Source organism: Limulus polyphemus, unplaced genomic scaffold (assembly GCF_000517525.1).
Source record: "Limulus polyphemus unplaced genomic scaffold, Limulus_polyphemus-2.1.2 Scaffold3, whole genome shotgun sequence".
NCBI classification, from domain to species: Eukaryota; Metazoa; Arthropoda; class Merostomata; order Xiphosura; family Limulidae; genus Limulus; species Limulus polyphemus.
In genome coordinates this window covers 65951-78522 of record NW_013665613.1, presented here as the reverse complement: position 1 = coordinate 78522, position 12572 = coordinate 65951, and the positions used below count along the sequence as shown (strand labels likewise).

Here is a 12572-nt window from a genome sequence, read left to right as displayed (position 1 = left end):
ATCAATTCATGTGAATATGACTGAAAATTTTCATTTTTTCTAAAAGGTGGTGTCTATTTACTTAATTTACGAAATTTTCACAAAGATGCTCAAGATCTATCAACGATAAATCCCAAATTTTGAAGTGATAGACTAGAAGGAAAACAGTTATTCAACATTGCCCACCGCCAACTCTCGCGCTATTCTTTATCAACTAAAAGTGTAATTGACCGTTACATTATAGAAAGATGCACCATGTCGGAAAGTCCAACCACGGGCTATGACTCATATTCCAAGAAGTATGTTTCACCACCACAGTGATCAACTAAAATGTTCATATCCTAGAGAGATAACCAAATTTATATCGACCGCATGTAATGTTCGATAACCAATTGTTTAAATTATCTTCAAAGGTTGTTATACTTATTGGAGACCGCATTTTAGGGTCAACTTGATGTAATATATAGAGGTCTTGTGTATGGAAGCACATTATTCTAATATAATAATATATTGGTAAACAACAGACCAATGTACTGTCAAAACATATAGTATGTCCCCCTCAAATAATCCACTTCATTATGCTTATAAATCATTGTTTATCAATTTATTTTTATTTTCATAGAGGCCGTCGGATGTAATGTTAATTGATCTCCATGACGTCCCAGATGTCAACGGTCAGAAGTGAAACAAACCTAAACTAACACCATTACTACTTACACATCCTCATTACAGAACTCATATAACTCTCTCGTATATTTAATGTATTTAATAAACACTTACGAGATTTCTCAATTCAACAGAATTGGGGTTTCAATAAACTGTGTATTTTCTTATGACAACTTCTTGCTCAGTGAAAAGATAAAAGACCAAGGATAGAATTTGAGAAAAAGTTGAATTTTACGGATTATATTAAACTGCATTATTACAAATAAAAGATTCTTAAGAATCCCTAACTGTCGATAATCTTTAAATCTCCTAACCATACCGAAGTTCTTAGCTGTTATATTATGTTTAGTTAATATATGGCAAACAATAGCGATTGCATTCTTAAGTCTTATTGGAGTTGATTTCCTGGTACCTTTCGGTCCATAGTATTTTTGTTAACATAAGTTTTGAAATCGCATTGTTCGTATGCAAGGATAAGTATGTTTTACATTAAGATTACGATCAAGTTCTTGAAGGAGAATCATTATTCACAAGATGGCAAAGCTGATGGCAAGAACGTTATTTTCGAGAAAGTAAGTGTTTTCATATTCCTTTTAAAAAGTCATCCAAATTTTATGATATATAACTTCAGTATTAATTCAAGCCAATACGTTTTTATGCAAAATTGAAATATACTATCAGATCTGGAAAGGTTAAACGTGTGGATAGCTTGTAAATTCTTGCACGCAGAAAGAACGCTTCAACTTGTAAGCAATAAATGAACACCTGTTCTAGAAATCTTCACCAAGAAACCGAAACTGAAGCAGATGGGATGTGTAGATTTATTACTCTAATGTTTGTTTTATTGATATTCTGGATCAAACTAGTTTTCCTCTGTCTAACATATTTATGTGCACATCGAATTATTTTTCCTTTTTAATCATTTGAACAATGCAATTCATTTCAAGGATCTTAAATTCAAAACTTTCTTTTTACATAATTTGCACAAATACACAGTTTAAAAAGACGAGGTCAGCTACGAACCTACTTTATTTAAAGCATTCTGCATACAACTAATTGAATCGTTCATTGATTTACCAAAATTATGTTTCAAAACTGGAATTTCTTTATTTAAAGTTTGTTTGGTTGTTTTGTTATAGTGCAAGCTATATAATGTGTTATCTGCAATGTATCGGCCGCATGAATCGAAACCTGAACTTCGGTATTATGAAACCTAAAACTTACCATTGAGCTATTATTTAAAGAATGTAATCATAATCATTGTAATAACGTTCTAACGCAATACATGTTCAAAAAAAAATTGTAAATAAATCAATTTCGCCCTTTTATACAAAGATAAACCATTTTTAAAAATAATTTGATAATTTGCCTTTCTATCAACTTCATGGTGTTGATCTTTGGATTTACTCTTAAAATTACAGTTCAATGCCTATTTATCTTCCTTTGAATTCAAAATTTTATTGAGGCAATTAAAGTAATTTCCAGGATCTCCTCATACTGATGAAACTTTTCATACAAAATATTTGACATTTTTAATTAACATAATAATTATTTTAAACGTAAAAACGTTTTTTTCTTAATTTATTATTCCATGAAAAATATAAAGCACTTTAATCTTAGTAAAAAAAAATTAATAAGAGTAAATCAAAAACAAAAAATAATGAAATGTTAATTTATACTTTGGACCAAAAGGGACAAGAGTACAGACTCCAGTAAAACTTACGAATACATCTACAACATAATGGCTGGAGACGGCTTAAATGTACAACGTTTCGACAAGGTTTTGTAACATCTACAACATGTTAATAAAATAGTATATAACAACTAAGAACTTTGATATGGTTTAGAGAGCTGACGATTATGCAAACCATGCATACCCAGATTCACAGACACAGCATGATAATAAGTAAATAATGAATTTACACAGATAGTTAAAACATAAAATGCGTCTTTTCTATTACTCTATTGCAAGAGCCTGGCATGGCCTGGTAGTGGGGGTGCTCGACTCGCAATCTGTGGGTTGCGGGATTGAAACCCGACGCTGAGGGTGTTATAATATGATTATCAATCCCGCTGTTTATTGGTAAAAAGAGTCTCTAAGAGTTAGCCGGATGCCTTTCCTGTGTTCGGCAGCAGACAGCCTTAATAGCTTTGCCATAAAATAGAAGCAAACAAACAATCTATGACAAATAACTGCCAAGTTAGGAAATTTTAAGGTGATATTGCAAACAGTCTTTCGAAACACGTTTTTAAAAATGTATTTATATTAGAGTTAAAGAACTATTTTTATGTTTAACGATTTATTTAAAATGAAACTGATGGGTTAGCATGGTTGTTTATTTGTTTCAGAAATTCACACAAAGCTAAATATTCTATCGCGAATTTTGAACTGCAAGAATAGGAGAAAATCAGCTAGTCAACAGAACCTACCGTCAACTCTTGTCATACAGACTAAATACATTTGGCTGTCGTTCATATAACGCACCCACTGCTCTAAGAAAAGGAGAGGGATTTTCAATCTGAACGACACCTTACGAGCATGGGGGATAAATTTGTAGGTCAAAGACATATAGTTAGGTTCAGATATAATCGCCCCTAATTTTGAACTACTGGTCAAAGGGAAACAGCCAGTCAGGAGCACCTGCCGCCACGCACGTGTTATTCGTAATTGACTGTACTTTTATAAAATGCCTACAGCTGAAATTGCGGAACGTCTTAAGCGACATCACGTCTAAATCTTTGGATCCCTTGATCCACAATCCGGCTAGAATAAGTCCAGTCCTTTAGGCTCATAAATCTTTATCCTGGCTAGACACGTATTCGCTTAGCCCCCTGTCAGAAAGATTAGTGTCTCTAAACAAGTTCTCACATGTGCTCAGTAAAATAAAAATACTCTTTCTAGGGAGAACAAAACCATTCTACCGAGCAAGAGAACGTTTCAAAATATCCAGTCTTGTGATATTTCAATCTTCAACAAAGAGCAGTAAAACTTACCCAGTTGGGCACTTTTAAGAACAGAGATACAGTTCCTACATATATACCATTAAATAATCATGAAAAATCCGAAAAGTCATTACTTCAAAGTAAAGCACGTTAGATTCTACATACAGCTTTAATGATATGTGCCAACTTCAGAACATTTTTCTTGATAATGTTTTCGCAAAAGCTACTTTTCTAAAGTCTACTATGTGATCACAGACATATTTATGATAAGAATAAGACTGTGGTGTTAAAGAATGACGTGGTATTCCACAGTGTTTCCTACCTGCTATAAATAAAAACGAAAGAAGAGAAACTTTATAGCACCTAGTTTCTATGTGGCTTAGAGACAATTCTATTAAAACTTAGTTTATAGAAAAAGCCACTTTCTACTCTATGACATATAACTGAGCAATTACTGTCTTGGGACAAATAAATCTTTACAATATACCCAGTGTGAGGTATTTTGGAAGGATTTTAAATGTTTTAACAATGTATAAGTTTTTGAAATATAAATAATGTCTTTTCCTAACGGCTTTTGGGTTGTCTATAATAAATATGGAACAGATAGTCATAAAATATTTATTAGAAGACATGTAGTTTTTTGTTTGTATAATTGTAAACACAAAAGATACAATAATCGCTTATCATAAGTTGTTTACTGTGAAAAATTCTAAGTAACAAATAAAACTGGTAGATTTTCATATAGAAATTTATCAACCATGTTATATATCGCAAAAATTATACGGTAACCACGTGAAATATCAGCTCTTCGACGTCCAGCAACGCTTTCGATGACAGAGAATGCTATCAATGAGCTTCTTCGGTCAGAAAGATGGCTTAGTGTTAAGACGCTCACTTTTATGGCCTTCCTTTGCAAAAATGTCTTTGAGGATGTTCAGCTTTCAAAATAAATTTTCCCCACTTCTAGAAAAATATATTGCCCTACACTGTATAACAAAATACATGCTATTACCAGCTGTTTGTTTGTTTCTGAATTTCGCAACAAAACTACACGAGGGCTATCTGCGCTAGCCGTCTCTAATTTAGCAGTGTAAGACTAGAAGGAAGGCAGATAGTCATCAACACACACGCCAACTCTTGGGCTACTCTTTTACCAACGAACAGTGGGATTGAGCGTCACATTATAACGCCCCACGGCTGAAAGGGCGAGCATGTTTGGTGTGACGGGGATTCGAACCCGCAACCCGCAGGTTGCCAGTCGAGCTCCCTGACCACTTGGTCATGCCGGGCCATTACCGGGTGAAAACTACAGTTTCGAGAATGTCAGCTGTCATCAGCTAGGTCGTTCATTCTATTGAACAATGCCTTATACACCATAAGATGAGCAAGAATAAAATGTATATGTATAAGTTAAAATTTACATCAAGTTATCTCAAATGCGCTGCTATGTTATAATCTGTTTGTAAAGATATGAAATTATATGGGCTTAGATTATACGTAACGCAGATACCGAGGATTTTGCCATTAATTTGATAAAATTTAAAACAATATTCTTTATTTTTAACAGCTTTAACAGCTGATCTTGTACCCTAGTATATTTAGTTGCTTAACATCAACAACTGAAAAATATAGATATAATTTAGATTCAGTCATTTACCCTAATCTACTAAAAGTGGATTGTTTGCTAACTTCTGTCAACTCTGTGACAGATTGCTGTCGGAAAAGCTCGAACTAAATCTTCTTTTTTTTTTGGAACTTAAACAACCTCAAGTAGCTCACTGTGTAGGTTTTTGCTTAACAATAAACAAACAAGTACTTTGCAAATATGTATTAACATTAGATAAAACACTTTATCGTTTGAATACTGAGTACATGCGTTATTTAACAGCAATTTTTCTATAGTGTTCAATAACACATATTTCTAAAATAAGTTAGATTAACAAGATTATCTTTCACATTACTAAAACCCTAAAGTGACTGGTTTGTGAGCCACTTAAAAGAGGATTTTTTTTTTTACAATTAAAGGTGAGAAAAGACAACTTTTTAATGTTATGTTAATGCTGTTACTTCTCAATGTTGAGCAGTTTTAGATTATGATGGATTCTTTCACAATCAAGTTAACTTTTTTATCATTTCTTCCTGAAGCAGTACCTCTTTTATCCTTTCGTTGTTTTTTAGTAAGCAATTCTACATAAAATAATTTTGTGGGGAGAATTTTTTTTTATTAAATAATAGAGAAATCCGTGACTTTCTACTCCAAGACACCACTAATACAATTTAATTCAAATCACAATTGATTAACTTCTTCAGGATAACGCTTCATACTACAAGACAAGTTTGTAGCAAACAGACGTTACTGTCTCGCCTAGTTCAATAATAGACAAGAGGCTAGCCACTTGCGTACGTTCACAGTCTACAAAAAATTCTTACTCGACGCATGAATAAAATCACATATTTCCAGTTCCTTTTATCATTAAATGTTTAATTTTTCTGAAATTAAGGATCAAACGGATTGAAAAGTTAGTTTACAACACTACTGAAACATCGAGAATAAGAAAGTTTGTGAAGATAATAAGTTCTGTAAACTGAACATTATACTGAAGCGTGTTCGAATTTACAAATAAACGAAAACTTACCGAAACGAAGGATCTCACGCAAACTATCAATTATTGACTATAATCAATGTATTTCTAATTAAATATGTTTAATTTTGTAAAGTAACCGAGATAATTGAATTTTGGCAACATTCTAAATAAAGACGGTATCACGTTTGTGAAAATATATCAACGTTTTTATACTTGCATTATATTAGTAAGAATATAATTTAATTACAGTATGGGCCATAGAAAACGCCCTATGTTGTAATTTTGCGACTTTTTCGTGTGAAATGTTTACGTCACCAAGTTTAAGCTCTTTGAACATTTACGATATTAGAGCAATTAAGTAATTATGAAGAAAATTGTATTTTGTTACTCGAAGCTCCTTTTTCCTTTGGAATAAAGAATTATCTCAAATCAAATCAAATATTTTAAACAAGTTTTGATTTTCAAAGTAAAAAAATGCATGGGTCTGTTATGTAACTTTTAAATTCTAAATTTTTAAATTCACATATCCAAAGTTTATGAAATAATAAGTGTTGTTAGTAAGAGCTTATCTAATTAATTCACTATATATATCTTTTGATTAATATTGTCAAAAAGTATTTTATAAACTTGATGATAGCATTAAAACATTTATTTGATGTTATAAATGCATTAAAAAAGGCTTGCTATTGGTTGTTTGAAGAATATTTAATTCGCTGTTATCCATTTTATATCATTATAGGAGTGAAAATAACTTCAAACTCTGTTTATTGTATCTTATGCCTTATCTAAAAAAGAAGGCATAATAAAAAATCGATAAAAACTTCATCCCTTTAAAATTCTATTGTAATTTCTTTCGAGCCAAATATGTTATTTGTATAATAGAGAATATTATTCTTAAATTTCAAATCAATATAAAACTGAAAAGTTGCTTAACTATCTATTTCTGCAAAAGTTCTAGCTTTGGTTTTCTGAACACTGTGTGAATTTGGTCTTAAGTAATGATATTAGCAATTCCCATGAAGGCTGTAAAGTTTCAATAAACCCATAGATTAATATAGTAATTTATTTATTCGCGTTTTATTATTTTGTGTTTAGTTGCTGTAAGTTACTTTTTGATTACAGAAGTGTAAGCATTCAGATGTTATAAGTCAAGGTACAGCAATGGAATGTTTTTTGTTGTGTTAGACCGTTAATGCTCCTTCAGTTATGAATGTCACTAGTGTGCTAGGAACTTCTAAACATTTCTACTGCTTCGTTAACCAGGTTGTTAGTCCGTGAAATAATGCTACTGAAGTATTCTCAGAGTACAAATGTTCAAAGAAGACATTGAACAAAGTTAAAAATGTTGTGAGTTTGATTCCTTCGTAATGACCATCCTCGCCAATGAAAAATTGCCTCTACAATCAAGACTTGGTAGATTAACAACATAATGTCAATTTTAAGCTAAAAAAATAAATAAAACGGAAATTATTACCTTATAGCACTAAAGATAAAATAAAGCGCAAAGTTAAACTTCTAATTTATTTTCAAACCGGATATCATAGTTCTTTTGCATATATGTTAGGCAGAGTCTTTATAATGAACAAAGATGAAATGGGCAGCAACTGTTTACTTCAGCATGACACTTGTGTAGAATGCCTTGGAGAATTAATTTAATGTTACTTCTGTAGATTAGTCCTCCAAGGCATTCTGTTTATTATTTTCCATAATTTTGCTGAAATCCTAGAGAGTTAGCAATTGCCTAATTTATACTAGTAGTATTTAATTTTGGAAAACTGTGCACTTGTAAAGTTCTTGGTATGAATGGGTGAAGACGTACACTATTATCTGTATGCAGGATTTGATAGTGACTCTTTTATATGTTACATACATATATGAAATACGTTTATCGGAATGTCATGAGCTTGAAATACTCACCTGTATAGTGAAATATATTTGTCTTAGAACAGTGTTTGGGAAAAAGTAATTATTTTAATGGAACATAATTGAAATGACATAATATTCATAGCAGCATCCAGCTGTTCATTTTCATATCGATTCTTAAACCACTCAATGGTTTAATTCTTAATCTTTAAATAAATAAATCTGTTTCTTAACGAAACATAATTCTCGAATCCAAAGTTAAATTTATTTATATGCTACACTAAAAGAAATCCATGAACCTGAGGATTGAGGTGATTTTAGACATGCTGGTGGTCACAGTTAGTTTTTAGTAGCGCTTGTTGGGTTTAAAAATATACATAGAGAAGAACTGAAAATTGAATGTGACATTTACCATAATAGGTCTGGAGTGTCATATTAGCGATCAGAGTTTTACAAGTGCTCAGAGATATTCAATTCCAGAATAAGCATTAATGGGCAGTACTAACGTTGTAATAAGAAATGAATGACTTCGCCCAGGAAATTAAACAAAAAACAAACATCAATTGTGAAGTTCACTTGAATCATTTTATTAATCTAAAGAGAACTGAAACTAAATATATGTATACAAAATTACACTCTAACCAAATATCATCCTCAACTCCCAAACTGCAAGTATGTAGCCTTAGTTTATTCCTTTTTATTTACATTTATGACTTGATATGTGCTATTATGGACCATATACAAGTTCAGATTAGTAGACATGATACATTTGGTGTTATAAAATAATTACTTACTATTGCAACTACACCAGCATTCTGCGTAAAAGAATGAAGTAATTTCCAGTTCGCGACATACTAATGTTATAACGTCACATAGCATTAAATAGTTAAAATGAAATGTTTTATTATAGTTCTGAGCGGAAGACAAAATTTTAATCTCGAAGAGTGGGAAATAAATTATGATTAAAACAAGATGGTATCGGGATGTTTCGTAAAAGCGTTCTAGCAAACCATGAGTTACGATTGAAACATAACTGCTTGTCACAAAAATACACAAAATATATTATTTAACTATACATTGCTAATGACGTGCTACCTTACACGTTTTCTGAGCTGTAAAATGTAGCTTGACCAAAGTTAATATTACGCTTTACTTACCTTTTTACAGTATTTTATAATGCGATTAAATGAAACAGTTTTGCCATAGCGTAACATGATGCAAGTTAGTGAAACAAGACTGAGCAGATTATTTTTTTCAGTAGACTCTTGTAATGTTTTACGGATTTTACTTTCTGCTAGATTCTTTAGACAAAGATAAGACACTGAGCTGAAATCTTGGGACTAAATCTTTTTTATAACAAATGGATTTCCTTGTGTGCAAAAATATAGAAACAAATAATTGGAAAACTTACCGTACATATAAGTAACGATGAAATGCACCCGATTGCTCCACTCAAATGGTTCCATCACGGTCGGTCCTGTAATATAAAACTCAAAGTTACATGGTATGATATTGAAATACACAGATTCCAACTATTTTCTAACAAACTATAATATCTTGGGTTATTTTAGAAGGAAAATCTATGTTATTTGGTACTGTAAACTTTAAAAGAATATCGGATCTCAATACACATGAATGATAGTATATATGTGTGTATATAATATACAAAATCATTGATATAAACTTCCGATTGAAGGTAAGAAATAGAGTATAATCTATATATTAACCATCCTATACCTCTATTCTCATACATTCGGTGTCAACAAATCCTTTCGCTCAATTCTAAGTCTCTTTAGGCTTGCTGATTTGGATAAGACAAATGTAACACTGTTTTTGATTTCGTGTTTTTATGTTATTTCATTCCAGTCTCAGTAAGAAAACTGGATTTCTTTCCGTTTTTTTTTTCACTCGGGATCAGCTTTTCCGCCTATAAGACACCATTTCCAATGATTTTTAATGGTTTTTTATGACAATTTTCGATTTTGAAAAGGCTTTCAACTGGTCTGGCATCGTGATTTGATCTTGAAACTGCGATTTTATATTATACCAATTTTTTATGTTCGACTTATCAGTTCATTCCTTATGAAACGTCATCTCTATCCATGGAACATTCTCTAGACTCTTTGTCCTGTATGCAGGTGTTCTACATTTCTAGTTTTCTCACCTCAGCTCCTTATCCTGTATATCTCAGTTACACCACAGCCTTCATGTTCTGTTCAGGTTTTTCAGTATGTTGATAATACTGCCATAGTGTTTTCCAGCTCGACTATAATCATCTTAAATGGCACTAGAACGCCCTTGCACTCCTTCTGGCCTTCAAAATACAGCAACTCAGTCCAATCCAGGAGTTGTTTGATCGCATAACATTTTCTAACATCCTTCATCATCTTCAGAAGCCTCGTATCAATATATGACACGATGATTCCTGACTTGCTAACTTGCAAAACTTTTATGTTCATCCTCTACTAAAACAGCTTCCTCCAGCTGAACATCTCTTCATCATCTTCAGAAGCCTCGTATCAATATATGACACGATGATTCCTGACTTGCTAACTTGCAAAACTTTTATGTCCATCCTCTACTAAAACAGCTTCCTCCAGCTGAACATCTCTTCAACTTGCATTAGATGTCTCTTCCGGTAAGTGATCAGTACATGTTGCTTAACTTATGAAAAAATAAACCTGCCTCCGTATACTTATCGTATCGGAATATTTTTTTTACTTTTCTCATATCTCGATTCTGAATTAGACGTGTCTTTAAATAAAAACTCCTATTTCAATACTGAGCTAACGTGTCAGTGCAAGTTTAAAATATCTTCAATTAATGTGTTCAACGCTTGAATATATCACTTTGTTTTATTTCCTAGTAACTTGATGTATATATTCAAAAGAAATATGAAATCCAATCTATATTTTGGCTCATCACTTGTTACTGAACTGTACCTCTTTCAAGAAATCTCGCCCATCGTGAGTAAAGTTGTACAACGGCAAATGGAATGTGTTTCCTTTGTCACTTCATTCCAGTGCAATAGGGCTGGTTGGTGGGCCAGAAGAGTTTTAAGCCCGAGAGAGATTCAGCTACAGAGAATAGTGGGCATGGATAATAGATGAGCAGGTGTAAATACTACTGTATGGAAAAGGATTCTAAAATTGAAATTGAGTGATATGAAATTAAGTTTATCACTGCTCAACACTTTAGTTAATCAGTTGTGAAAGAACACATGATATGCTTCTCCAGTTAGTATGTTCTTTTTCTCTGACCTTAAAAGAGGCTATTAACATTAGTTAGTTATGAATATTTTCTTTCAAAATATGCACCTTTGCAAAATATATAACAGTGAATAACACCAAAAGCCAAATAATTGCAGCTTATTTCCTGTTAACAAATCTCCGTATATATAAGCTTCTTTCAAATGATTAATGTAACATACATTTGCATAAACCGACTTTCATAAGTTAAGTTTTGATAAACATGCCATGAAGTATCGTCGTAATCACAAAGAATCTTAATCATAATTCGGTGATATAATGGTTAAAATACGTTCATTGATAATATTATTTTAGATTATTTTCACAGCTATGTTCTATTAAAAGTAAAGGTACAAAAAATATAAGAATGACACATAAAACGCTTAAATTTCGTTCATCGATGCCCAAAATAATGATAAATATATCATATGATGTTTATATAATTATGTTTTTTAGTTACTATCAAATGTTTTAACCCACTGCATTGCAGTAACATCATCCTGCTGTACTTGATAAAAATGAAAGCGGAAAAATTTATATAAAGCAATTTGAAAGCTAAAAAAGATAAGTTTATTTTACTTAGTAAAAGCTTTTCCTTGCTTTTACTGATTCAATTCAATAAATATTTCAATGCAATGTACTGCTTTCTTATGTAATTAAATATTTTTTGACTTGCAGGTTACTTCTCTTTTCATTTAATCCAGGCAGCTTCTTTTGAATAAAATATAATCCACCGCAAAAGTAATAGTATAATGGATAGTAACTTGAAAAAAAATCTTTAAGTCTCTGAAGTATAATTGAAGATATCTAGACTGAACCTATATTGAGACGCATATTAAGTTTAAAACAAGCAACGGGCGAATACGTAAATAAAGGGATCATATTTCTAAAAAAAAGCATGAAACCTGAAAACAAAAAGGAATTTAAACGGATCATGTTTTCCGTTATGTTATGCTGTAAGAAAGATAAAAAAATATATACATTTAAACCTTAAGTAATGTGCCTGGAGTTTTGGAGAATTATTTTATCAATATACTTCACGAAAACTTTTTCTGTGTTGCCCTTTCTCTCACGAATACCAAATTTTGTCAGTGTAAATCCTTTTTCATTTACGCAAATAGACAAAGTCTGGAGTCAATATGTATTACATGAATAGTTTATGAGCAAGTACTCAGAATTGACTATCATAATTCTTCCGTTTATGCTTTCAGAATTATATGAAGCCACACCCTTCAATTAAGACAATATTCAAAAGACATCTATCTATATATATATATATATATATAGT

The 12572-nt window shown here is 31.7% G+C and overlaps 1 protein-coding gene across 1 annotated transcript in view; it reads right to left on the bottom strand.

The window, feature by feature from the left end:
* The window catches only part of LOC106468109 (sarcoplasmic calcium-binding protein 1-like), a 55797-nt gene that overhangs the window by 38623 nt on the left and 4602 nt on the right, over positions 1-12572 (bottom strand). The window contains exon 2 of the mRNA XM_022397016.1: positions 9448-9513. Coding sequence (XP_022252724.1) covers positions 9448-9502 — 55 coding nt within the window. The 5' untranslated portion in view covers positions 9503-9513. The remainder of the gene's footprint in view (positions 1-9447; positions 9514-12572) is intronic.